The 26,919-nt window shown below is 39.1% G+C and overlaps 1 protein-coding gene and 1 pseudogene across 7 annotated transcripts; one reads left to right on the top strand and one right to left on the bottom strand.

Moving 5' to 3' along the window:
• The first annotated feature begins 1,146 nt into the window (after positions 1-1,146).
• FAM221A (family with sequence similarity 221 member A) lies at positions 1,147-26,167 on the top strand. Of its 7 annotated transcripts, none has more exons than XR_008383657.1 (8): positions 1,147-1,262; positions 2,909-3,082; positions 6,228-6,418; positions 8,606-8,812; positions 15,864-15,971; positions 17,857-17,939; positions 23,674-23,800; positions 24,853-26,167. XR_008383657.1 is itself a non-coding variant. In XM_053609075.1 (8 exons), exons 1-7 carry the CDS (start codon positions 1,198-1,200, stop codon positions 23,043-23,045), a joined length of 834 nt encoding a protein of 277 aa, XP_053465050.1. In that variant the 5' UTR covers positions 1,147-1,197; the 3' UTR covers positions 23,046-23,083; positions 23,674-24,546. The 7 variants fall into 7 exon arrangements, 6 of the variants coding, with proteins under 6 accessions (XP_053465050.1, XP_053465049.1, XP_053465051.1 ...); XM_053609075.1 differs by lacking the exon at positions 24,853-26,167 and adding an exon at positions 23,040-23,083 and having other exon boundaries at positions 23,674-24,546; XM_053609074.1 differs by lacking the exon at positions 24,853-26,167 and adding an exon at positions 23,040-23,093 and having other exon boundaries at positions 23,674-24,546.
• Positions 11,796-13,381, bottom strand: LOC128598557 (E3 ubiquitin-protein ligase MYLIP-like; annotated as a pseudogene).
• Positions 26,168-26,919: the final 752 nt, after the last annotated feature.

Below are 26,919 nucleotides of genomic sequence, written 5' to 3'. Positions count from 1 at the left end.
AGAGGTTTACTGCTCCAGCATCTTCCTGGAAAACTCACAATTGCACTGAGGCTATTTTAATCATTTCCCTGTAGACTCATTAAATTGTACCTGCTTAAACAGACATTCCCCTGCCATGTTTCCTTAAGCTCACGGAGCCTGGTATTTTCTTCTATTTATCTTTGTTTGTTTAGCTGCTGCCAAAAAGCAGGGCTAGGAGCTCATAAAGAGGTAGAATAGGCAGCAACAAACCACAGGTATGAAAGGAGAGAGTGCTAAGTGGATCTCTCCCCTAAAATATGTACCTGATTTCAGGATCACTCATTTATCTCACTGTCCAACTGTCCTGAAAAAGGAAGGGGACTTTAGATCAACCAACAGGGGAAGTTCCCAATTTGCATGATATTTTGCTTTTTGTAGAATATGTAGAAAATAATTTTTCTAATATATATATTTGACATATGTAGAAAATAATTTTTTTAAACTAAAGTACTGTATTGAAGTTCAGAGAATAATTTTTCTTGCTGTTTTAACGACTCCCCTGGACTAACGATGGGTTTCCTACCCCTTTTCCAAGTTGCTAAGCCAAATTATGACCCAATTACTAACTGTATAGTAATTAAACTTTTAAATGAGTGTGTAGTCTTTTCAAAGGTTAAACAAAACCTACCTAAATTGTTTTTACTTGTTTCCTTTTAAACTTGCTACTCATTTCCTTTTGAAGAGCACATTGCTTTAACGTCACCCAAACTAAATGCAGGACTATTGATTTTATGCAATTTTTAGAACGGCAATATGGAAAACAAGGCTGTCAATAATGAAGGAAGGCGGGCCTCAATCTAATCAAAACCTTCTCAAAACTACTTACACGTATTTCAAGAGGTGGGATTAAGTTACAAAAGCCGTAAAAAGAAATATGTCATTTTTTATGCGTCCATTATATGTAAGGCATTGCACTCCTTTGTCACTCGGGACTAGGAGGAGACTTGCCTGTTGGGGAAAAGGGAGAGGCAACAGCGACAAGGTTTGTCAACAGCAGCAGACCGCATCCTGAGCGGTGCAGACGGTGGCCAGGTGGAAGCGCGCGCCCTGAGCCGTCGCTGCGCGCGCCCGCCGCGATCTGCGTGCTCGGCCAATCCTGAGGCATGTGGGCGGGGCGCGGCGCCTGCGGGTGCGGGCAGACGGAGTGCGCGAGCGCCGTTCGCTTCCCCGCCGGCCATGGAGCGCCGGACCTTTCCTCCCGGTGGCGCGGCGGCGGTGGACGAGTACCTAGAGTACCGGAGGTGAGGCTGGGGCTCCGGGACTGTATCCCGTCGCTCCGTGGGGGCGAGGGCCCGGGGCTGGCCGGGTGCCCGTAGTCTGCGGACGGCGGGTGGCGCCGGCGGTTGAGCGCTGGGGCTGTGGCAATCTGTTCCCGGGTTGCTGGGGGAGGCCTACGCGGATCTCACGTTTCTCTTTTTTGTAATTAAGTATTGTAGTGACACGCAGTTTTATTCTGTAATAAGAATTTGGAAGCCATTTAAAAGATCTTTCCTTTCAAAGGATCATTAACTCTAGATTTATGTAAAAGTCCATTTGTTTTTGAAAATGGCCATCGAGGAAGTATACATTATAGAAGTTGGCAGAGTTCAAATTAATCCAGTAATAGGTATAAATCGTGAACTTCCGAACGTATTCCCAGCCCGGGGCTGCTGGGTTTTGGAGAAGGTCGCAAACTAGTGTAATTTTGGTGGTTCTGGAGAAACTCGTTCATTGCCCTGTACTCTGACAAAGGATGCTGCACCTTAGGCGACGGGTTCTTTTCCCATTCCCTAGAGTTTTTTGACAGCTGAGAAACTGGGTGAATGGGAATTACTGGCGAGGACCAGCAGGAGGATGCGAGGTGGAGGCGGGAGGATGTGTGGCAAATGAGAGGTGAGACGATCATGGCTTGGTCTGGGAAACCCAAGCGAGAGGGGCTACTCTGCTTAAAAGTGGTGGGTCCAAATCATCCAGAGGTGTCCGGGCACCCGGGTTCTCCAGTTTACTGCATTGCCGCTGCCTGTCCCGCTGATGGTTTTGGGACTTAGAACTGTCTGGAATTCTGAGCTGGAAAAGTGAAGGTGAAGAGCTTGACGAGTCAGGGAATCCTATGTATTTTTTAATTTAAAAAAATTTTTTTAAGGGACTGTCTGCTTTCACTCACGCTGGAGAGCAATGGACTAATAGCTCACTGTAACCTTGACCACCTGGGCTTAAGTGATCTTCCTGCCTCAGTTTCCTGAGTTGCTAGGACTATAGGCGCATGCTATCATGCCTGGCTAATTTTTTAATCATTTTGTAGTTGCCTAGTTTAGTCTTCAGCTGGCCTCAAGGGATCCTCCAATTTTGGCTTTCCAAAGTGCTGGGATTATAAGCATCAGCAACTGCACCTGGCCTCTGTGTATTTTTATGCTTTGATTGGATGAAGAGAAATATGAGAGAAATAGGATTGCAGGACAGAAGATACAATCTAACAATGGTGATAAACTGGAGAGAATTTAGCAAGGCCTGTTTGTTCAGATTCTTCTCTGTGTTCCCATGTCTAAGAAGATAAGCATGTTCCCTTCCTTCAGGTGCAGGGAGGACATTTCTAGAACGAAAATTGTATAAACTGCTTCAGAGAAAAAGAGGGAGGAGAAGACGAGAGTGACCTTCCTACTTCTGCTGTTTTCACAAATGCGAGGGTGCTGCGTTTTGGGGTAGCATGTCCTGAACTCCATCTGAAGCAAACATTTTATTACCATTGTATGTAATTTGGCTATCATGTGCATAAAGTAAAAAAATAAAAAAGCAGCGTTTCCTTTGACTATACCAGTATAGTTTCATTTTAGAGTTTATAAAGTTTTCATTTAGAGTACTGGGAAATAAGTACTCAAGGCTTAAGAGAAGTATTTTTTTGCTGTTGTAGAATTGTTGGTGAGGACGATGGAGGGAAACTTTTTACTCCTGAAGAATATGAAGAATATAAAAGAAAAGTTTTACCTATGCGCTTACAAAACAGATTATTTGTGAGCTGGCAGTCACCAACTGGAATGGATTGTAAACTTGTGGGCCCAGAGACACTGTGTTTTTGTACACATAGGTAAGATATTTTATTGCTAAGTTGTCTAATGATTGATTAGAAAATAAAAAGCTGTAGCAAATCATATCTTGCTTCTTTAAGTAAAACTGTAATGAGTAACACTTAACAGTAGACCCTTATTGATCACTGCAGTAGAAATTATCTAATGCTTTTTTCAGCTGTAATTTTAACATTTCTGTCATAGTCTATTGGAACTCATCATGCAGTCTATCATGTTAAGCAACTCTTCCTTGCCATTGGTAGAAAGATTTGGGTGCCCCTACAACTTTACCAGCAGTCTTTAAGTTTGTCTGGGGCACAGAGTCTACCTACATCTCCTGTCACTGGACAAGGTAGAGAAAGAATGGATGGTCAGGCTGAAGAACCACTTAACAGTTGCTTGAATTGACCGATCATACTATATATCTACAAATAGAAGCATTTCTTCTTAAATTTACTAATCATTCTTCATAACTTAAAGAACTGCTATGTTGACACTTTTCTTTAAACAAACAAAAATACAAGTCTACTGCTTTATATCCCACACGGTCATGTTCCAAGGAAAGCACATGAAAGAAAGGAAATACCTGGGGCTCCAGTCATTGAGGTGTGTTGCTTTTATCCAAGGTTTGCATTTTGCTGATGTTTGCTTTACTATAAATTGTACCATTGTCTGACTGTTGTGAAATTCAGAATAACCAAGTTGCTTCACAGAAAAATCTCTGAACCTGTTACATGATTTCAGGCAACTTTAATTTTCTGTTCTAAGGCAACCACTGAAAAAGAACCACCCCATTCTGATAGCAGTTTCTGCGGCTCTTTCATGAAAGACTTTCTGTACTGTTATTTACAGGAGTTGGATTTGCCAAAGGTTGTTTGGCAGTTGCTAGGATGAGTAATGTGTATAGATTGACTATAAATTTATTTAGCAATCCCAACTAAAAACACTGAGAAGAGGAGGATGAAGAATGTGTTGATATCTTTCAGAATTGGAGTGGGATTTAGTAAATTTGTATAGCTTTGTACTTTGTTCTTGTACAAATTTAGTGCCAATTTCTTATCTCTGTATAATCCATATAGCATGGAATTGACTCAAAATTTAGCCAACCCAACTTTGATGGAGGAGTTATTTAGAACTGGTCATTTAGTGTGGTCTCTGTCCAAACTATTTTTTTCCTACCATAAAAGTGATAAATGGTTTTTAAGGAAAATGGGGAATATATAGAAAAGTAGAAGACACTACTAAAAGCAAGCTATTGTTAATACTTTTTACTATATCTGTATGATTATTTTCCTTTACATAGTACATTTATTGTTAATTATGTGGATGTATAAAACATTCATGACAGAATCACAGGTAAATGATTCTACATTGTTATGTAGTAATCACAAACAAGATTTTTAATATGTACCTTGTATTCCAGCTAGTCTAGTTGTGCTTATCTCATGTTCTCCAGAGGTGTGAGGGAGCTTCAGGGGTACACCAGGTGGAAGGGCAGAGTAGGAGCAGGGCAAAGTCTAATTCTGGCTTTTCCTCTTGATTTAATCAATTTTGATTCCATTTTATATATTATGGTTCTGTGAAAGATTTTTTTTGAAGAAAGAATTTCACTGCTAAAGCATTGGAAAACTGTTGTCTAGTAATTTACTTATCCATTCCTAATGTTATGTGTGTGTGTATATGTGTACTCTATATTGCTGTTGAAAGCATTGTTGCTAACACTACCATTATGCACAAAGGTTTTCCTATACATGGGATTATTTTCTTAGAATACATTCTCCAAAAGTGAACTTTTGGGTTAAAGAATGAATCTTTTTAAGTTTCTTGAAACATCATTAAATGAGATTGGTACTTTTGTAACACTCTTGATGGCACTGTTAATTACATATAGTTTTAAAAAAACCTTACTCCTTTTGCTAGGTGAAAAATGCTATGTCATTATTTTAACTTGCTTTTCTTAGATTCGTATTGAGATTAACATAATATTATATAATATTAAAATAATATTATAACAAAATATAATATTATTTTACTGAAGTATCCCTTTCTGAGAAGGGATTGAGTGACTTATTTGAAAAAATTACAGTGCTTTCAAAAATATTGGTAATTTATTTTGAAGTTAAGTTAAAAATTAACTTATATTAAAATAAATTATAATAATGCATGTTTATTGAACTTATTTCAATTTTAAATAGCAAACCTATGAAAAAAATTTAAGTAATGCACTTTGATTAAAATAGTTTTCATAAATAACTTTTAAAAATACTCCTTCATTGTGCTTTTATATTAAAGAATCCGGCTGGGCGTGGTAACTCATGCCTGTAATCACAGCATTGCAGAAGACTGAAGTGGGTAGATTGCCTGAGCTCAAAGGTTTGAGACCAGACTGAGCAAGAGCAAGACCCTATCTCTAAAAATAGCCAGGCACTGTGGTGAGTGTCTGTAGTCCCAGCTACTCAGCAGGCTAAGGCAAGAGAATCGCTTAAGCCCAAGAGTTTAAAGTTGCTGTGAGCTATGATACCATGAAACTCTACCAAGGGTGACAAAGTGAGACTCTGTCTCAATTAAAAAAAAACAACAAAAAACAATCTGTAGCAATAATATGGTATTTCTTTGTATTGCTGTTAGACAACTTCTTTTTTTTTTTATTAAACAACTTCTTAAATAACTAAAAATAAAAGTGAAGATTTCCTCTAACCAAAGCAACATAGTTGACAGAAATACTGTATGTAGGGGGTTTATTGTCACTTTACTGAAAAGAACAAGATAAATCATATTTGCATTTAACAGAATAGAAATTGGAGATTGTAATTTTTTTTTTTTTTTTTCAGACAGAGTCTCATTCTGTTGCCCTGAGTAGGGTGCTGTGGCATCCTAGCTCATAGCAACCTCAAACTCTTGGGTTCAAGTGATCCTCCTGCCTCAGCCTCCAGAGTAGCTGGGCCTTTAGGTACCACCACCATGCCTGGCTATTTTTCTTTTTTTCTTTTTAGTAGAGATGGGGTCTCACTTTTGCTCAGGCTGGTCTCGAACTCTTGAACTCAAGCAATCCACCTGCCTTGACCTCCTAGAGTGGTAGGATTACAGGTGTGAAAAACTGTAATTTTTGGTAATATCTGTATTGTGCTTGTGTTTCTTTCTTTTCCTTCATTCATTTTTATTTAGGTATAAACAGCATAAAACTGACTTTGAAATAATTCCTGAACAGCGCCCCATTGACCTGCCTTGCAGAGTGACTGGTTGCCAGTGCAAGGCTTACCATTATGTCCCTTTGAATGGTACTCAGCCCATTCGCTGCAGATGCAAACACTTTGCTGATCAGCACAGTGCTGCGCCTGGCTTTACGTGTAATGCATGTGAGTTTCATCATTATAAACATACAAACACAGAATGTTATGTTTCTTCCTTGAATATTTATGTTTTTTCCTTGACTATTTAATGTGCCTTTGTCCCAGTTTTATTCAGTTGTAGAGTAAGTATATTAAATAAGGAAAATCGAGTGGATAGATACTCTAATATTTAATTTTTGCAGAAAAACTCAAAAGAGTTATTGGTTATGTTTGTTAATCATAAACTCTAGTCTCATGTAGTACATACAAATTAAGTAATAGTGATAGGTTTCAAAAAATCACTAGATGTAATCTGACTCAAGTTTTTGAATACTGAGAGTTTGATCAACTAACTTCTACTTACAAATTATTTTTTTGAGACAGAGTCTCACTATGTTGCCCTTGGTAGAGTGCCATGGCGTCACAGCTCACAGCAACCTCAAACTCTCTTGGGCTTAAGCAATTCTCTTGCCTCAAACTCCCAAGTAATTGGGACTACAGGCGCCTGCCTCAATGCCCAGCTTTTTGTTGTTGTTGTAGTTGTCATTGTTGTTTGGCAGGCGCAGGCAGGGTTTGAACCCACCAGTCTGGTGTATGTGGCCGGTGCCCTAGCCCTTGAGCTACAGGCGCTGAGCCCTACTTAACAGATTTTTAAAAGGCATTTATAAGTCAAAAGGTTTTTATAATTTGCTGGTATAATTGTGTAAACACACAGGCTGATGCGAAAAATAACATGTAATATGATAACTTTAATGCTGTGTATATAATAGCACTCTTAACCTCAATACCTACATCCAGACCCCAACCTCCACTCCATATGCCCTTTCATTTGATCATAATTTTGAAAACCTTTGGAAATAGGTAGGGCAGTAGTCCTATTTCCTTTAGGAAATAGTAATTCCAATTGTTTAGTAGTTTGAGTTGAAATTTATAATCAAATATGTAACAAAACATTTTTCATGACAGAGGTAGGAATATATGTGTTTTATTGGCTAAGTATGGAAGTAGTTGGATAAAACTTGTTTACGTTGGGGCCTTGGTTCCTGTGCACATTGGTCAAAGGTGTGAGGGGGTGAAGATGTTAATGGCATATTCTGGCCTCCATTCCAATATGGCTTTTTTTTTTGAGACAGAGTCTCAAGCTGTCACCCTGGGTGGAGTGCCATGGTGTCACTCTTCACAGCAACCTCAAACTCTTGGGCTTAAGTGATCCTCTTGCCTCAGCCTCCCAAGTAACTGGGACTACAGCCGCCCGCCACAATGCCCGGCTATTTTTGGTTATAGTTGACATTGTTGTTTGGTGGGCCTGGGCTGGATTTGAACCCTCCAGCTGCGGGGTATGTGGTTTGCGCCTTAGCTGTTTGAGCTACAGGTGCCGAGCCTATGGCTTGTTTTATATAAAACAACCTGATTAAGGCATAAAATATATACATGCAATTTAGCTATTTAAAACGTACAATTTAATGGTTCTTAATATGTTAATCAGAGTGAATGTTGCACAGCCATCAGCACAATCAAGTAACATTTTTCTTATCCTAAAAAGAAACTCCATATTCATTAGGAGTCATTCCTTCTCCCCAGACTTAGGTAATCAACAATTTACTTTCCGGTATACGTGTTGCTGGCTTTAACTCAATTTTTGTGAAGGCCTGCATTTCCAGGGTCTTCGGTGTTCAACACAATTTCTTTTTGTGTTAGTTGGTTTTTCCAATTTTTTTTCTGTGATATACCCCCTTATCATGTTAGCATATTTCAGAAGTAAGAGCAATGGCAGGGAGGAAGTTCACATACTGGAGATAAGAGTTACAGGGGCTAGAAGATCTAGATTCAGCTGGCTTTGGCAATGTTAAGTGGCTTTGGGATAGACAACCTAGTACTCGTACTTAAAAATATTTAATTTTTGGGCAGTGCCTGTGGCTCAGTGGGTACAGCGCCAGCCCCATCAAGCCCAACCCTGGCCAAAATGCAACAACAACAAAAATAGCCGGGCATTGTGGTGGGTGCTTATAGTCCCAGCTACTCGAGAGGCTGAGGCAAGAGAATCACCTAAGCCCAGGAGTTGGAGGTTGCCGTGAGCTGTGTGATGCCACGGTACTCTACAGAGGGCAGTACAGTGAGACTCTGTTTCTACAGGGGAAAAAAAAAAAAAAATATATATATATATATGTGTGTGTGTGTGTGTATATATATATTTCTCTTTACATCTTGCTTTAGGTTCTAAATGTTCAGGATTCCATAGCTGCTTCACTTGTGCTTGTGGTCAGCCTGCATATGCCCATGACACAATAGTGGAAACTAAGCAAGAAAGATTGGCTCAGGGGAAACCAGTGGGACGAGATGTTCCATATGCAGCAATGGGAGGATTAACTGGTTTTAGCTCCCTGGCAGAAGGCTACATGCGATTGGATGACAGTGGAATCGGTGAGTGATGATACATGAAGTGTGAGCTTATCATATGGTTTTTATGTGTGCTAATAATAGTGAAGACTTGTATTTGTTAAGGACTTTATAGTCATGTTTTTTCAGAAAACATTCTTTCATTTGATTTTTATTTTTTATTATTTTTTTTTAATTTTTTGAGACAGTCTCACTATGTTGCGCTGGGTAGAATGCTGTGTTGTCACAGCACATAGGAACCTCCAATTCTTGGGCTTAAGCGAATCTCTTGCCTCAGCCTCCCAAGTAGCTGGGACTACAGGCGCCTGCCACAATTCCCAGCTATTTTTTGGTTGTAGTTGTCATTGTTGTTTAGCAGGCCTGGACTGGATTTGAACCTGCCACCTCTGGTGTATGTAGCTGGTGTCCAAGCTGCTGAGCTACAGGCGCTGAGCTTATATCCTGAATTTTTGAAGGTGTCTGTATCTATCTGAGAATTGAGCGGGAGAGGAGAGCAAAATTCGTTCCCTATCTACTTTAAATATTTCTGTATGTGAAGATTTAAAACAATTTTACAACAAGTATGCATTTTTTTAAATTAAAGTATATAGTAAGAGGGACTTTACCTAACAAATGCAGTCAGTGTAACCTGGTTTCTTGTACCCTCAATGAATCCCCAACAATAAAAAAGAAGTATATAAATACAAATATATATATATATATTATATATGGAAAAGATTCAAACAATAGAAATGAAGTGGAAAGTCCCCTTGAACACTTCTTTTTATCTAATTCTTTCCCAGAGGATAATTTGTCATCAATTAATTTTTCTCTTTAGCTACATTTTTACTATTTATTATTTTTTAAACCTAGAAAAATTTTGAAGGTCTGTTGTATCAAGACACACAAATCTACTTCATTCTTTTTAACTGCTGCACAGTATTCCACTATAGATACAGCAGTTTAACCATTTCCTTGTTCATGGCATTTAGGGGTTTTCTTTTTGGCCATTACAAACAATCTTGCCAAGAAAACCTTTCAGCTTGCCTCCTTGTATCTTTGTGTGGATTTGATTCTAAAGTAGATACAGAGAAGTAAAATCACTGGGTTGAGGTGTGTTAAGACAGATTGGCTTCAAAAAATGCTGCATCTATTTTTTTCTTCTTCTGGTGATGTTTCTGCTTACCTGTTTCCCTCACATTTAGGCCAATTATTGATACCATTAAACTTAATTATTTTGCCATTCCAATGTGTGAAATTGTTATTATTTCCCTGGTTTTTAATGAGATAAGGATCTTTTCATATTTATTGGCCATTTCACTTTCTGTGAATTGCCTGTTTGTATCTTTTGCTCATTTTTTTTGTTTTTATCATTTGTTTTTGATTTATAGGAAGTCTTTTTATATATTCCGTATACTAACCCTTTGTTGTTTATTCTGCAGACATTTTCTCCTAATCTGTCACTTATCTTTTAATCTTTAAAAACATTTTTTTTATGCTTTTTAAATTTTGGAGGTAAGTCTTTCCTGTTTGAATTTTTTTTTTTTTTTGCTTTAAAGTCTTTATTATCCTGAATATAAAAGACAGAAGTCCTTTAGGATATAACAGAGTTCTTTATGTGGAAACATTATTTTTTTACAAGTGAACAAATAAATACTTATTGGAATAAAGGCTTATATGCTAATATGTGCCATAAAAAAGTAGAGTTTTAATATCTGACAAAATGTCTGTGCAAAGAAACAAATGCATAAACACATTACTGCTACATTAAGGCAATATGAAAAGTATACTTAGAAATCTCAGTAAAGTGACATTGTAGGTTTCTAGCTTTACCTTAGCTAATATTGCACACAATAAGGGCATCTAGATTCCCTGACATCCCAGAAAACCTGCCAGCTGACCAGCTTCCAAAATGCCCAAGTGGGAGTGGAAAACATGTTTTAAGAATACCAAAACAAACAGAACCAAAGCCCCTCTGAAACACACAGAGGGGACAATCCAAAGTTAACACCTAAGCACTGATTTAAAGAAACACACACAAAAAGCAGACACAAAAGGGATACAACATATAGATACGTACGATAAGGCTATGAAAGGCTGGATAGTTCAAGCAAAGCAACACAGATGGGTGAGGCTGGAGTCGAATGTTTGGGAGAAATGACAAACCACTCTCATTTACACAGGTGAGGCTTCATCTCTCGGTGATCTCTGCTCACCCTTCCTAAGGAAAATGCTTGCTCTTCTCAGTCTGAAATATAACATTCTACTAACTCAAGGGTCTCGAGGAGTGCTTGACTACTCCACAGAAATCTTATAACCAAATTGTTAGCATTTTGTAATTGAAAGGCTTTGGGTGTGGGATGGAGGGAGCAAAAAACCAGGAAGCCACCCACTTTGAGTGATCTGCTTTCTCCTAGCCAGACGGGTTTAAATCTGACAACATTATTGTCAACTTTTAAAAAGTCACAGAATTGAATTTTGAATCTGTTGGCCTTCCAATCATTCTTGAACAAGTTTTATAAACAGAAATGACATTAAAACGACAACTCTTTAAGAAAAATTTTCCTATTAAAAATGTTCGGAGCTCCATGACTATGCAAAATGAACCAGGTAAACACTTAAAACTAATTGTTACAAAATCTGCTGCAGGTAGGAAATTTACCTTGGGATTCATTAAGGAGACTTAACAACATCATTTCCTAAAAGGTACCCAACTTTTTTGCCACTTAACTGACATTGAAGATTTTACCTATTCCTTTACTTGATCATAAAAAAAAAAGAAGGTCCCAGGAATGTGTCTGTGTCCCAGAGCTCTTTCCAGGCCCCCCTAATGGCGTTGATTTTACACATGGATATGTTGCAGTGAGGAGCAGCTGTGTTCTTACCTCCTTCGTCTTCTGTTTTTTTCCCAAATGTTGCATGGCAGATGGGTACTGAAGTAAATTTCTTGCTCCATGATCTGATCATTTGTATAGTTTATAATAGTGCAGTTCATGGAAACACAGAAGACCAATAAATGCACAACAGACTAGATTATAGTTAGATTCAGAAGACTGGTGTGAGTCAGCAGATAGACGTGCTGGATGTGCTCCACGTGTGACCTGCAGATTGGACACAACTGCAGCTGGGCGGCACAGCTCTTGCAGCACACAGTGTGGCTGCAGGGGCAGAAGGTGGAGTGGATCTCCTCGCAGCACACCATGAACAGCATGGCCTCCTTCAGCTTGCGCAGCTTCTGCAGCGCCCTGATCTGCTGGCAGCTGAGGCCCTCACAGCTGCTGCAGGTCATGCTGCTGTCTGAGGACTTTCGGGGTGAGGTTGGTGGGCTCTGGTTGCTTCTGGACACAAGGTCTACAACACTGGCATTGTACAGCGCCCTCCTTGCTGTGATCATATACCTCCTTTGATGTTCTTTTGATATCAAAGACATACTTCTTGCCAAGGTTAATATTTTCATTCAAAAATAGAGATGCCGTATGGCCCTTCAGGTCGCGACTATACTGCATCATGACAGCACTGGTCACTGTGTCACATCTGTAGAAAGCGTGTGTCTCAGTTATTGCTTGGTAGAGTCCGCTGGCTGCCCTAGTGCTGATCATTTTAAACAACAGCAAGATGCTGTTCCCAGACTCCTTGGGAAGGTCAAGTACACATTCATTCTTTTTTTTTTTTTTTTGTAGAGACAGAGTCTCACTTTATGGCCCTCTTTAGGGTGCCATGGCATCACACAGCTCACAGCAACCTCCAACTCCTGGGCTTAAGCGATTCTCTTGCTTCAGCCTCCCGAGTAGCTGGGACTACAGGCACCCGCCACAACACCCAGCTATTTTTTGGTTGCAGTTCAGCCGGGGCCGGGTTTGAACCCGCCACCCTCGGTATATCGGGCCGGCGCCTTACCGACTGAGCCACAGGTGCCGCCCTACACATTCTTTCCTGACTGCGGGGCCATCTGTACCACAGGATAAACTATCCTGTTAATTGGGCTAAAGTCATCTTTACAAATTGAGATGCCTTCGGGTCCAACCCCAGTGAGGAGCTTCTGTCCTTTGCTGTCCCTCACGGAGTGCCACTCAATGCCGTAGTTTTCCATTGTGGACACAAACTTCAGCCAAAGCCTGGCCGGTTCCCTCCAACTCCTTATGCTTTGCAACAGTGCTGTTCAAAGTAGTGCTGGAGAGCTCCTTGGCACACAGTTCCTCGTAGTTATACTCCGCAGTGTTCTGGTTGTAGTCTCCAAACTTGGTCTGGACCAGGAGGGCGCTGAGTTCCAGTGCCTGCTCTGGGAAACACAGGAGGTGGCCTGCCAAGAGGACCTCCTCGATGTGCAAGAAAAAGATATGCCTAGTCTTCTCCTGTAAGATGAGATGAGGCTCCACGAAGAACTTCACTCTGAGTTTAAGCCGGTAAGGGGCTAGCCCATCCATCTGCTGAGAGATCCGGTTTCTTAGATTTAGCCGTAAACTTTCACCTTTGCTACCCATAAACTGTAGTCCAAAATAATCAACTTCTATGATTCCCAATCGCCTGCACACCTGGTTGAGGCAGTCCTCGCCACGGCTTCAGCTGCCACCTCCACCTCAGCACCACGTCCGGCCTCATCACATAGCACAGCATGGCTGGGGTCGCTGCTGCTGCCACAGCCACCGCCTCTTTGGTGCGCTGGGGGCTGCCGCTTCGGTACAGCTCTGACACCAAGCCCGGGCTCGGCGAGGACTGGCCTTCGGAAGGCTGCGACTTTTGCCGACACCTGGTTTGCGCTCTGCGGCCGCTGCTCGCGTCCCCACCACCCCCTCGCCTGTCGCCCGCTGGCTCCCCCTGTGCTCCGTGGTAGCAACGCACTTCAGCAGCCCAAATCCCCCGTTTGAATTTTGTAAATATATTCTTATTCATTTTACTTTATTTTATTTACTTATTTTTAGAGACGAGACTCACTTTATGGCCCTTGGTAGAGTGCTGTTGCATCACAGCTCACAGCAACCTCCAACTCTTGGGCTTAGGCGATTCTCTTGCCTCAGCCTCCCGAGTAGCTGGGACTACAGGTGTCCGCCACAACGCCCGGCTATTATTTTGTTTCAGTTCGGCCCGGGTCAGGTTTGAACCCGCCACCCTTGGTATATGGGGCTGGCACCCTACCCACTGAGCCACAGGCGCCGCCCTTCTTCATTTTATTTTAATACTCAATTTTTTATGTTTAGCTTTTTCACATATCTGGAATTTATTTTTTGTGAAAACATGAGGTTGGTATTTTATCACTTAAATATCTTCACAGTATAGGCATGCATTAATGATGGGGATGTCTTCTGAGAAATGTATCCTTAGGTGACTTTGTTATTATGCAGACATCACAGAGTGTACTTACACTAACCTTGGTGGTATAACCTCTTGCTCCTGTGCTACAAACCTGTACAGCATGTACATGTATCTAAATGTAGAAAAGGTACAATAAAAACATAGTACAAAAGATAAAAAATGGTACACCTTTATAGTGTGGCTCCACTATGATCTTATGGGGCCATCGTTGTATATGCAGTCAGTTATTCATGGAAATATATTATGTGATGTATGAGTGTACATTTATAAAGAAAGAAAACTTTCCTCTTTCGTTGCCTAAAAGAAGGTGGGGCAAAGAAACAGTGCAAGGAGAGGAAACATAAGATATTTTTGTCCTAATTTTAGGTGTAGAGGAGTGCAGGGGTAGAGGGATTTCTACTATATTAGCCAGGTAGACACCTAGACAGAGATGACCTCTTCCTGGAGTTTAGTTCCTTTTTCTTTGAGACAGTCTCAGTCTGTCCTTGCCCTGGGTAAAGGGCAGTGGCATCACAGCTCACAGCAACCTCAAACTCTTGGGCTTGAGAGATCCTCTTGCCTCAGCCTCCTGAGTAGCTGGGACTACAGGTGCTCACCACAATGTTCAACTAGTTTTTCTAATTTTAGTAGAGACTATGTCTTGCTGTTGCTCAAGCTAGTCTCAAACTCGTGAGTTCAAGCAATTAATCTGCCTCAGCCTTCCAGAGTGTTAGGATTACAAGCATGAGCCACTGCACCTGGCTCAAGTTTGATTCCTTTTTGATGTGAAAGAAAGGCCGGGAATCCATAATTCCCAGCTCTGAGGGTTGCTATGATGGCAGCTGAACTGAGGAGTGGGCCTGCTATGGCATCTGTCATAGCAGGGGGCAAGGTGATCTCAGAGCAGAGCTGGACCTGGGGGGAATTCAATAGAGGAGGGATGCAGTTAGGGGAAGTGACAGACACTTGAGGGGATCTGTATTTCTCCTGAGAGCAAGTGTTAGAATACCAGACCCTAGCAGAGAGACCAGTTTACCTGGAGCATTTGAGATCAGTAGGACATGCAGCTACCAGAGCACAGCATAAGGACCTCAGTGGACCTGAGCCCCTTCTCCTATTTTCTCACATTCCCCATGACAGAGTAGCTGAGGAAGGGAGGTGAAAAGACTGATCAGTTGTCCCTGACTGTTTATATTGTAAGATAGGACTAACTTTTAAACCAGTTAGGACTAAAATTTTATTTCCTTCCCTGTATCTGTGGTGTAAGGATGGGGTGTTGGGGTGTGTTGTGAATACAGAACAGTTATAAATTTCCTCTACATCTTCCTTCCTTTTGGTCCCAAGAGTCAATGTTTTAAGCAGTTGGTCTTTGTGGTTTTGGTTTGGGGTTGTGGGTGTTTCTCATTTTGGTGAAGAAGGAGCTTGCTTGTTTTATTTTTTCATATTTCCTTTGTTGTGGTTTCCCAGGAAGGAGGAGAGTAAAAGTATACTCTTTTTTTTCCTTTTCCAACCAGAAGTTCCTTATTGCGAATGTTTTGGTTTTGTAAACACATCATTACATTAGTGCATAATTTTTTTTGTATGTGAAAAAGGTTTTAGAAATGTGCTGAGAAATGCAAAAATACTTCTACCTATTTGCCTTTACTTCATGTGGTAGTTAAAAATCTAAATAAAAATTTCTTTTTTGTAGAAAGGTTTTTCTGATGATTCTGCTGAAGCTCCAATTTATTTCACAGTAGAAATAGTAACTGGTGGTAGCCTTTTAAGCAGAGATTTAATTTTCCTTCTCTGTTTATTTTGTTCTCAGGTGCACCTTCAGTTGAATTTTTAGAATCTCCAGTTACAGCCAAGGACCACCCATTTCTAAAAGCCTTTCAAGAAGCATCTATTTCTTCTCTAGAAACATTGAAAGATGGTAATCAGATTAAATTGAGAAAAACTTTTGGATGTGTTAAGTTAGAATATAGGGTTTTGATTTGTTTTATAGGCTTCTCTCCTTTTTTCTATTTATAATCACAATTTGACTTCAAGATGAATATATCATTTGACTCTCTTTTATATTAGCCAGGCACTGCCTGAAGCTTCATTATGTATTGGGAAATATAGCTAAATCTGAATATGTTGAGGATTCTGATAATATTAACATAATTTTAAGTTTTCAACCTTATTCTGGGTACCTGTTGTTGCTCTGGTGTTTGAATAAGAGGGCCCTCTAGTGGAGTAATTGCCTTTGGGTTCTCTCAAAGGGATGTAATCTAGTGACAACCATGGGTTAGCAGAGTTTATCATTTATAAATTAAGAACAAGAAGAATTCATGTTAAGCATTATATTCCTTTATTTATATATTCTATTCTATTCCTTTATTCTATATTTCCTATATATATATTCCTATAGAATCTCCAGTTACAATATTTATATATTATTTCACCATGGGAGGCTGAGGTGGGTAGATTGTTTGAGCTCAGGAATTTGAGATGAGTCTAAGCAAGAACCAGACCCTGTCTCTACTAAAAATAGAAAACCTATCTGGGTGTGTGAGGGGCGCCTGTAGTCCCAGCTACTTGGGGGCTGAGGCAAAAAGGATTGCTTGAGCCCAGGAGTTTGAGGTTGCTATGAGCTGTGATGCCACGACACTCTATGGCAACAGAGTGAGACCCTTGTCTCAAAAAAAGAAAAAAAAAAGATGGAGACAGAATCTGGCTCTGTTGCCTTAGGTACAGTGCAGTGGTGTGATCATAGTTCATAGCAATCTCAAACTCCTGGGATCAAGTGATCCTCCTGCCTAGCCTCCCCAGTAGCTGGGACTACAGGTGTGTCACACCACACCTAGCTGTGCTTGTTTCTGGCAGTCACCTTTGATAAGACTGGTGGTATGCCATTTTACCAGATAAATGGTAATATATCATTAAAATACAATGCAGTGAAGGTAAGTCTGCAAGAGACTTAGCTTTAATGGCCCAACATGATACAGAGATAGACCCTGAGTTTCCAGAGAAGTATATAGGTAGCATGTATTGTAAGCAAGCTTTCTTATTTTATTTTTCTCAATAAGGCTTGTTTTTTTAAAGATAGCCAAAAGAGTATGGTTGTAGCCTGTGGTCACTCTCTGGAGTTATATGTCTGTTGTCTGTATGTTGCTGATTGAGGGTGAATTTACATGGTTCAGAAACTAGAAGAACAGGTGTTCAGGTTGATTTTATTTTTGGAAACAGAAGGACCCAATGAAGAAATTCATCGGCAATGAAGGTGAACTTTTCCACATACTAGGGTCTTGGGGTACATATAAGATAATTAGAGTTTTCCTACTGAAGTACTTTTAAATTTCTTTCAGCACACAAACTTGTGCTTGATTAGTTTTACAAAGCAAATACCATGAAAAAAAGGCTAAAATGTTTTAGTTTTAAAAAATTTTGAAGCAGATAGTATCATCACCATGGTTGTCTATATAAAGCTTCAATAATTACTTGCATTATCTCTTAAAGTAGAACACAGATTTCTAGTTATAAAATGTAAAAAGCAGTTGGACAAAACCAGTGTACTCTTATAGAATAGCTACATGGTGTTATGTAATATGAGCCATTGAATTTGGGAAGAATGTTTGCCAATGAAAATTACTTTTGTCCTGTGATTCCATTCTTTCTAAAAAGGAATTAGATAGTAGGACCAGTTATATGTTTAGGCCATTTTTGGTTTGTAAAACAAAACATTATCACCTGACAGGAGGAACCTTTTCTTTCTGTTTTTTATTTTAGGGGACTATATGATGATATAAATATATTGATTTTTTTTTGCTTGTTAGTAGGTACAAGTAGTCAACTTTCTTCCTCAAGGAGACCTGAAGAGGATGATATGGCTTTCTTTGAAAGACGGTATCAGGAAAGGGTAGGTTTTTCAGGAAATCTATTTTCATTAAAAATTTACTTGTATAGCTGGGCATTGTGGCAGGCGCCTGTAGTCCCAGCTGCTCGGGAGGCTGAGGCAAGAGAATTGCGTAAGCCCAAGAGCTGGAGGTTGCTGTGAGCCGTGTGATGTCATGGCACTCTACCGAGGGTGGTAAAGTGAGACTCTGTCTCTACAAAAAGAAAAAAAAAATTGTAACAAAAACACTGTAGAATTATTGCATATTGAATGTGGAACATCATTGAAAATAATTGTTAAAGTCTTATAGCTGGTACTTGGCTACGAGGCTTACTTACAATAATTTAGACAGAAATAAGACTAATGAATAACATGAAATATAATTCAACTATAAACATTGACTAAATACAAAAATAAAATTATCAATAATCATTAGCTGTCAACAGATTTGTAAATTATATGTACCTTAAGTTCTTTTTAAAAAATACACGTTCCTTTTTTTATTATTTGAAAACAATTATCCAAGATTGAATATATTTTGAATTCTTAATATGTATCATTTCTTCTTTTTAGAGGCTTTTTGGTATACCCTGATTCTAGTTAAAATTACCCAGTAAGCTTTGAGAAATATAATGAACACTAAACATAAACATATAGTAACAGTTGTCAGGCTTAAACAACTATAGTTTTGATGTGTTCATAGCTTTAAGTAATGGTCATTTTCATCAGGTAAGATGAAATCTATTTCATCAGTTGTCCACAGTGTAAATGCCTTAGGGATAAGAATAGTATTTTATTATCTTTGTATTTTCCCTACCACGTAGTACAGTGCATTATGTGTAATTTTTCAATAAATATTTGTAGAAAGTTGAAAAAATTATCACAGGGATAATTGTTACTCACTTCATACATGTCTGCTTCTTATAATTTTGATAAGTTTCATGGAGGTGTTCATTATTTGAGAGTTTTATTTTTGTTTTTTTGCTAGATGAAAGAATGTTGGCTTGATCAGGTACTGGGAATAGTATCTTAGCCATATGGCTGAACGTGCATTCTTTGGATTATTTTATAGATGCTTTGTGGGCACTATTGTTGTTCCACATAGATAACAAACTCCACAAAAAAGGCATGCTTGTTACTTTCTGTTGTATCTTTTATGTCTCTTAGACAAGACTTGGCTTGTTAAGCAACTAAAGGTGTGGAAAAGGAGAACATTAAGTAAATTTGCAATCCATCCAAGAGCACAGGAAGTAAGTTGAGACAGAGAGATTAGCTTAAGAATTTTGAAGTGGAAAGTCCTAGATATGATTTAAGGTAGAATTAAACTATAGAATTTTTTATAATGATGAAAACATTCTGTATCTGTGCTGTGTTCATTCACTGTATCTAGCTGTATAAGTCTAAATTTAAATAAATTAAAATTTAATATTTATTTCCTTAGCCACACTAGTCACATTTGTTCAAGTGTGTTCAGTATCCACATGTGGCTAGTGGGTACCTTAGATACAGATATAAAATATATATTGGTGTAAGTTTGTGCCCCCTCAACTTATAGATATAAAACATATGTCCATCATTATAGAAAGTTCTTCTTGAAAGTTGTGGTCTCAGGGTGCTTTAGTTTGTTTGGGCTGCTATAACAAAATACTACCCGTTTCCCTGAAAATAAGACACCCTCCGAAAATAAGACCTATTTACAGGAAAGATAAGATGTCCCCTGAAAATAAGACCTAGCTCATCTTTGGGAGCACACCTTAAAATAAGACACTGTCTTATTTTCGGGGAAGCAGGGTATAAACTGGGTAACTTATAAACACAGAAATTTATTGCTCACAGTTTTGGAGGCTGGAAAGTCTAATGTGAGAGTGCTGCAGATTTGGTGTCTGGTGTGAGGGCCTGCATTCTGGTCCATAGTTGGCATCTTCTTGCTGTGTTCTCACTTGGTGGAAGGGGGATGATGGCTCTCTAGGGCTCTTTTATAAGGGCAGTAATCCCATTCATGAGGGCTTTGCTCCTGTGACGTAATCACCTTCTGTTGTGCTTTTGAAATCAAAAGAAGGATAAGAACGTGCTCTAAGATTCTGAAGCAAGGTGGATTTTTTGAATGGGTAAGATTATGTAAGAGATGAGAAATAAATTAAAATTATATATAATATTAGAAAGCAAATGTAGAGTTAGTGAGGGGAAAAAGTTACTTACAATTACAATACTCTCTGAATCACTTCATGAGCCTGTGGAATGCTTCAGGAGACATGGTTCCAACTGCTGTGAGGTTTGTCCACAAGCCAGTAAAGAAAAGTTATATACAACCATAATACGCTCACCAAACCAAGGGAACACCTACGCCTAGGCTCACGAGCTGGGCAGTCCCAGTTCTGGCAGTCCATCTACTCCATGGATGAGACTTCAAGTCTCTGCTCTGGGGCCCCACCTTTTATTGTTCAAAAGAATAATGCACAGGCGGTTGTGTATAACTCAAATGTGAGACAGAAGCCTAGGAATGTTTATTATCTCTTCTGGGAGAGTGGCCAAGTCCCCCTGAAAGTAGTAAACACACTCCAGACACCCTGAAAATAGGGTGAGGTACTAAGGTCAACAAATGAACAAAGATGGAGTCACTCATACTAAGTTTGTTTAACTTTCCTTTCCCTATACCTCCCAAAGGCTCCACCTCCTAATACCAATACATTGGGGGTTAAGATTTCAACACATGAATTTTGAGGGGGCACAAACTTACACGATAGCAAAGGGAAAGGTATAGTAGGATGTGAGGGATGGTAGTGAAATGATCTGAGTGATGAAAGAAAAGGCGTTTTGTAGCAGCATCAAAGGCAGAAATTATCAGATTTGTTGCCCTTCTTGGGTCTTACACATTCATAGCCAAATTTAAGTTTTTGCTTAGAGGTTTATGGGGGACTAGGTTCTAGAATCCCCACTGTCTAGGAAGAGTGTTTTTCAACTTTTTTTTTTTTTTTATCTCATGGCACACTAGAACCTATAGTTAAACTTCCGTGACACACTTAAATTATGTTCATCAAGAAAAAGAGTGAAAAAGAATATACTTATTGTGCTTTAAACTTCTTTCAAAAATAATTTAATTAATGATCTTTAAAAGTTTTTGTGACACACTTGAGATCCGCTCATAGCACACCAGTGTGCCACGGCATACAGGTTGAAAATTACTGCTCTAGAAGCTTGGGTACTGTTAATTATTTTGTATCTTCCCAAACATGCTCACTGTACCCAGGTCATCTGAAGGACTCCCAAAGAATACCCTATTGTAAGACAAAGATTATAAAGGCTTTAAAGTCAAATAAGGGAGCATAAATTAAGGGTTAGGGGTTAAGGTTAGGGAAGATAAGAATACACCTGGTCTAACCAGATTGCTTGTAAATATATCTAGAGTTTATGGATTTATGAGATGTAGTTTATAACTCTCCAGAACATGTTTTATGCATTTATGACACAGTTTATAAACTCTGTATCCTGTGTAATTAATAAGAGTATGAAAACTAAGAAGCCTAAATCTAAATGATTTTCTGAGCTGATAGGTTCTATACATACCATCTGATGCTTAGGAAACTGTATCTCTTGACAGTTTAGAGCCTTTTCCAAGACTGTTCATTTGTGTATCTTGTTTGGTGGCAATTGGCAAGGAAGAATCTATCATTATTGTAAGTTAGCTTTGATAAAGTAAGCTTTTGTGGTAACATAGTTTGCCAGTTACATTTAGATATTATTGAGAGGTGCTTTTTAAAATAAATCAGGTCAATTTTTTTTTTCTCCTCTGTGGATAACCTTTTGTCTTTTTTTTCCCCCAAGAGAGGAGAATTTTATTAAAGAAGTATCAAAGATCTGCTAGGTACAAGGCACTGTGTTCCTGCCAGGGGGGAAAAAAAAAGAAAAGGAAGAGAAGACCTAGTAGGGGTATCCAACCGTTTTTCTTCTCTGCCACACATTGGAAGAAGAGTTGTTGTGGGTCACACATTAAATACACAAACACTAACAAAAGCTCATGAGCCAAAAAACATTCCATGCGTAATTTTTGTGATATCTGCCACCACAGATAAGCAAAAAAGTCCTCACATAATCTGCATGTGGACTTTAGGCTGCAGGTTGGACACCCCTGCAAGGACACATTTGCAAAGTACTATTACAGATGAGCAAGTAGCAAATACAGCTTTGCCTTTTGCTTGTTTTAGTATTTTTTTTCTTTTTTGATGTTATTACAAATCTAACACTTAGTTTTAAATGAGAGGGGAAAAAGGACTAGCATTTGTTTAGTGTTTGAATGCATATATATGTATATGCTATATATATGTGTGTGGGTGTATTATAAATATATAATCTTATACCTTTAGAACAATCCTGAGAAGTAGATATTACTATAACCTTTTTACATAAATGAAAAAATTAATTAAATAACTTGCCTCAAATGCTTGATAAATGGCAGAAGGAGGATTCAAATGCTCCCTTATTTTACTTTAAAACCTTTATAATTTTTGTCTGACAATGGTGTATTCTTTGGGAGTCCTTCAGATGACCTGTTTATGGATATGGTGTGCAAGAGTGATAATGAGTGTTTCTTAAAGAGGCCCACCAACTTAAAGAAGAGAGAGAGGAAAAATGGGGAAGAGACAGAGGTTAATCTGATTTTGTTACTGGGAATTTTATTTATTTATGTATTTTTTTTTGAGACAGTCTCATTCTGTTGGCCATAGGCTAGAATGTCATGGCATCAGTCTAGCTCACAGCAACCTCAGACTTCTGCGTTCAAGCAAGAACTCAGCCTCCCAAGTAACTGGGACTTCGGGTGCTCTTCACAACGCCCAGCTAATTTTTCTATTTTTAGTAGAGATGGGGTCTCACTCTTGCTCAGGCTGGTCTTGAACTCCTGAGCTCAAGTGATTCTCCCTCCTTATCTTCCCAGAATGCTAGGGTTACAGGCACAAGCCACTGCACCTGGCCATTGCTGGGAATTTTTATTATTTGTAGTTTGATAGGATGGAGTAGACTGGTTTAACCAGGTCTCTGCTAGTTTTTTAATATTCCTGTCACTTTAGAGGGTAAGAGGCCCTGTCTCTATCCATTTTCCCTTATTTTTTCTCTCTCCTTCTCTTGCAGGGGTAAGGCAGTGATGCTGCCTCTGGAAATTGGTGTGTGTGAATGTGAGTGGTGGTGAGTAAGAGGCAGGTGGGCATTATGTTCTCTGGGGTCTTTAATCCTGTGGATAAGGACTATATGAGTCTAAAAAGTTACCAGGCCATAGAGTTTGAGGTATGTGTGAGGCTGCTTTGCTTTAACTGTAATAGAGGAGTACAAGATCTTTAGGAAGGTAGTTGTGGAATGTAGAAACCATAATTATAGAAAAGCATCCTTAAAGCAGTCCATGTTCCAGAGATAATCCAGCTGATTAGGTGCATTCTGTAACTTTGTAGGAAATGTGTATAGATTGGCTGTAAAGTTAGGTGTTTCAGCTTTTTATTAATTTTTAATTTTAGTAGCAGTTGAAATTCATTCTTTTGTCTAAAGCAATATTCATGTATATGTTATTTTTATTAAAATGCTTTTGTACAGTTAAAATCAAACCACTTTAAAATATGTCGTTATGTCCCTTTATCAAATTGTGACTTTAGTATTTATCAGCTTAATGAAGGCTGTGGTAAGTAAGACACGAATCCAAAAAAGATTTGTGCACCTTTTTTTCCTTCAGAATGGTTTACAAATTATTATATCAATAAATATTTTAAATTTACAGATAAAAATGGAAAAGACTGCTAAGCAGAAAGGAAAAGCTCCATTGCCATCTTCCACAAAACATTCATGAAGACTACTGGAGAAGTTAAACCACAATTCCAATATACAGTTTTCATGTTTACTTAAATGTAATAATACAGTTTCTTTTCTCTTGACTTATTTATTTGCTATATAAATGTATTTTTTAGGCGTTTCCCTAATTTATTTAAATAAGTGAAAATGCCTTATATTACTTCTTTCAAAATTCATGATTAACAACTTTGTATATATTTTTACTCTTTCCTGACAAATGAGGTTATTTTTTATTTTTTGAGACAGAGTCCTACTATGTCACCCTTGGTAGAGTACTGTGGTGTCATGGCTCACAGCAACCTCTAATTCTTGAGCTTAAGCAATTCTCTTGCCTCAGCCTCCCAAGTAGCTGGGACTACGGGCACCTGCCGCAGTGCCTGGCTATTTTTTTGTTGTTATTATTGTAGTTGTCATTGTTGTTTGGCAGGCCCGGTCTGGATTCCAACCCTCCAGGTCCAGTGTATGTGGCTGGCTCTCTAGCTGCTAAGGTATAGGCGCTGAGCCAAATGAGGTCAGATCTTGAAAGTATAGCAAATACTTTCAGTATATCATGACTTTTTCAGGCTGTTTAAAAATTAAAGTATTATCAAGGGTTTTGAACAAATATAGAAGGTCCACTTTTTCATTCAAAAATAGTCTTCCACAGTGGTTGGGTGCCTGTAGCCACAGCTACTTGGGAGGCTGAGGTGGGAGAGGATTTGCTTGAGCCCAGGCCAGGAGTTTGAGATTGCAGTGAGCTATGATGACACCACTGCACTCCTGTTTCACCAAAAAAAAAAAAAAAAAAAAGAAAAAATGAAAATCACTATTTTTTTTATTTTTCAAACTTTGTAATGTTAATTTATGGTTTTGAATTGAAAACTTTTAAAATTACACAATCATTTTCTAGCGATAGCAACAGATTTTCAAGTCGTAATGTTAAATGTCAGGGTCTATAACTGTATTGGGCACCTCTTAAGTGCCACTTCAGATCTTCTTGGTTCCTCCCCTCTTTACTCCAGTACTGCTTTGAAACAATTCCATGCAGGCTTCTGACAGCTTTACATGGAAGCCATTTGATGGACTTTGTTTTTGGCCCATATCATGGCTCTCGTGCTTGCTTTTACAGGGATTCTCTGATACTGTGGCTTGGGATGTACCCTGAAAGCCCACTGTATCATACATGTGCAGCCCAAAGATGTGGAGGAGCTAATGATTTTTGGGCCTCCTTGGAAGCTAATAGATAATAAGAAAGAAGTCCTGCCTTTCTGTCTGCTGGGATGACGGTTCTCAAATGTATTTCATAAGGTTCCTCAGAAAATCCCATGGCATTTAGTACCAGATACCCATAACAGTGGCCAACTCAAGAATATGTCCTTTTGAGGTGAGACTATTAAGTTTGGGAACTTGCCACATTGCACTTACATTGACAGCACTGTATAAATAACTCAGTAAGATTTCATAAGTTTGGTATGTCAATGTTTCACAGCTGTGTTTGTGTTGATATGTGGCTGTGTCTTGCTGAGTTGGATTCATTGTGTGTTTTTGTGTGCTGCTGTGTATATGCTAGAGCTTGAATTAGAGCCATGAAAAAATATTAAATTTCTTGTGAAACTTGGCAAAGGTGGAAGTGAAATCAGGGACATGTTAGTCCATGTTTATGGGGCTAATGCCATGAAGAGGACGGCAGTGTACAAATGGATTAAATGTTTTTCTGAGGGGAGAGAAAGCGTCACTGATGAAGAAAGGTCAGGGTGTCCAGTAGTGAACAGAATTTATGAAAATACTGTAAAAATTCATCAAATTATGTGTCAACATTTTTGGCTGACTGTAAGAAGCATAGCAGACCAAGTAAACACATATAGAGAAACAGTTAGGAACATCTTTGAATCTGAGAATTCAAACATCTGAGAATCTTGGCATAAGAAAGGTGTGACTCTTGTATCACAACAATGTACCAGCCCACACGGCACTGTCTGTGAGGGAGTTTTTAACCAGTTAACAAATAATTGTATTGGAACATACATACTTCCTCTTTGTGAGTAAAGAAAAAAGTCATTGAGGACCACCTGATCTGGCCCCCGATGACTTTTTTCTTTACTCAAAGATAAAGGAAATACTAAAAGGAAGACATTTTGATGATATTGAGGACATTAAAGATAACACGATGATAGCTCTGATAGCCATTCCAGAAAAAGGGTTCCAAAATTGCTTTGAAGGGTGGACTAGGCACTGGTGTTGGTGCACAGCTTCCCAAAAGGGGGACTTCAAAGGTGACCAACCATAGTGATGTTCAGGATTGTGGTACGTAGTCGTGCTTTTTCTACTATGAGTTTGTGAATTTAATTGTCAGATCTCATATGTTAGCTTTCTCTTTTTCCCTTTTATACTACCCCATCCTTCCCTCTGATTCCCTCATATTGCTTCTCAAATAAATTAGCTGTTTGAAAACATTTGTCTTATTTGTCTTAGGCTTTTCTTTTGGGAAGGGGGTAAACTGAGGATAAGATGGCTGGTGCCAGAAATGGCCTTTGAAAGCAAACACTTAGGATGGGATTCTGTAACCGAATCAGTTACTGCTGTGGATTTGCATGACGTACAGTTTGAAGATGAAGTGTTAGGTTATGAAGTAACTGTACCATTATAGTGGAATGGGTTAGCTATTATTACTTTAGAAGCCTTAAAAAAATGACAGAGGCTCATGTTAGCCTCTTATCTCAAGACATCTGTGAAAGTCAGAGTCCCCCTGCAGTACTCTTTATGGAAATTCATTTCCTACAGATGCAGGGAAAACTGTTGACAATAAGGTCCAAATCTAAAAGTAAGGTGGCAAGTCTGCAAAGGGGACTGAATGCACAGTCTATATTCTCCCAACGAAGTCAATGAGCTGACAGGAAAAGAATAGAACCCTAAGTCATGGTAGGGGAACATTTGTGTTGGTGAGCCCGAGAATTGAACAGCATTCTCCTGTTTTCTAGAGGAGAATGGCCTGCTCTTGTCTTAAGATTCTGCAAGTACTTCATCTGAGGCAATTGCATCACAAGATAACATTTGTGGCCAGGCACAGTGGCTCAGGCTTGTAATCCTAGCACTCTGGGAAGCTGAGGCAGGTGGATTACTTGAGCTTAGTAGTTCGAGACCAGCCTGAGTAAGAGTGAGACCCCTGTCTCTAAAAATAGCCGGGCATTGTGGCAGG

Source organism: Nycticebus coucang, chromosome 11 (genome assembly GCF_027406575.1).
Source record: "Nycticebus coucang isolate mNycCou1 chromosome 11, mNycCou1.pri, whole genome shotgun sequence".
Lineage (NCBI taxonomy): Eukaryota > Metazoa > Chordata > Mammalia > Primates > Lorisidae > Nycticebus > Nycticebus coucang.
The sequence above is the reverse complement of the archived record's forward strand: the minus strand, read 5'-3'. Positions and strand labels throughout refer to the sequence as shown.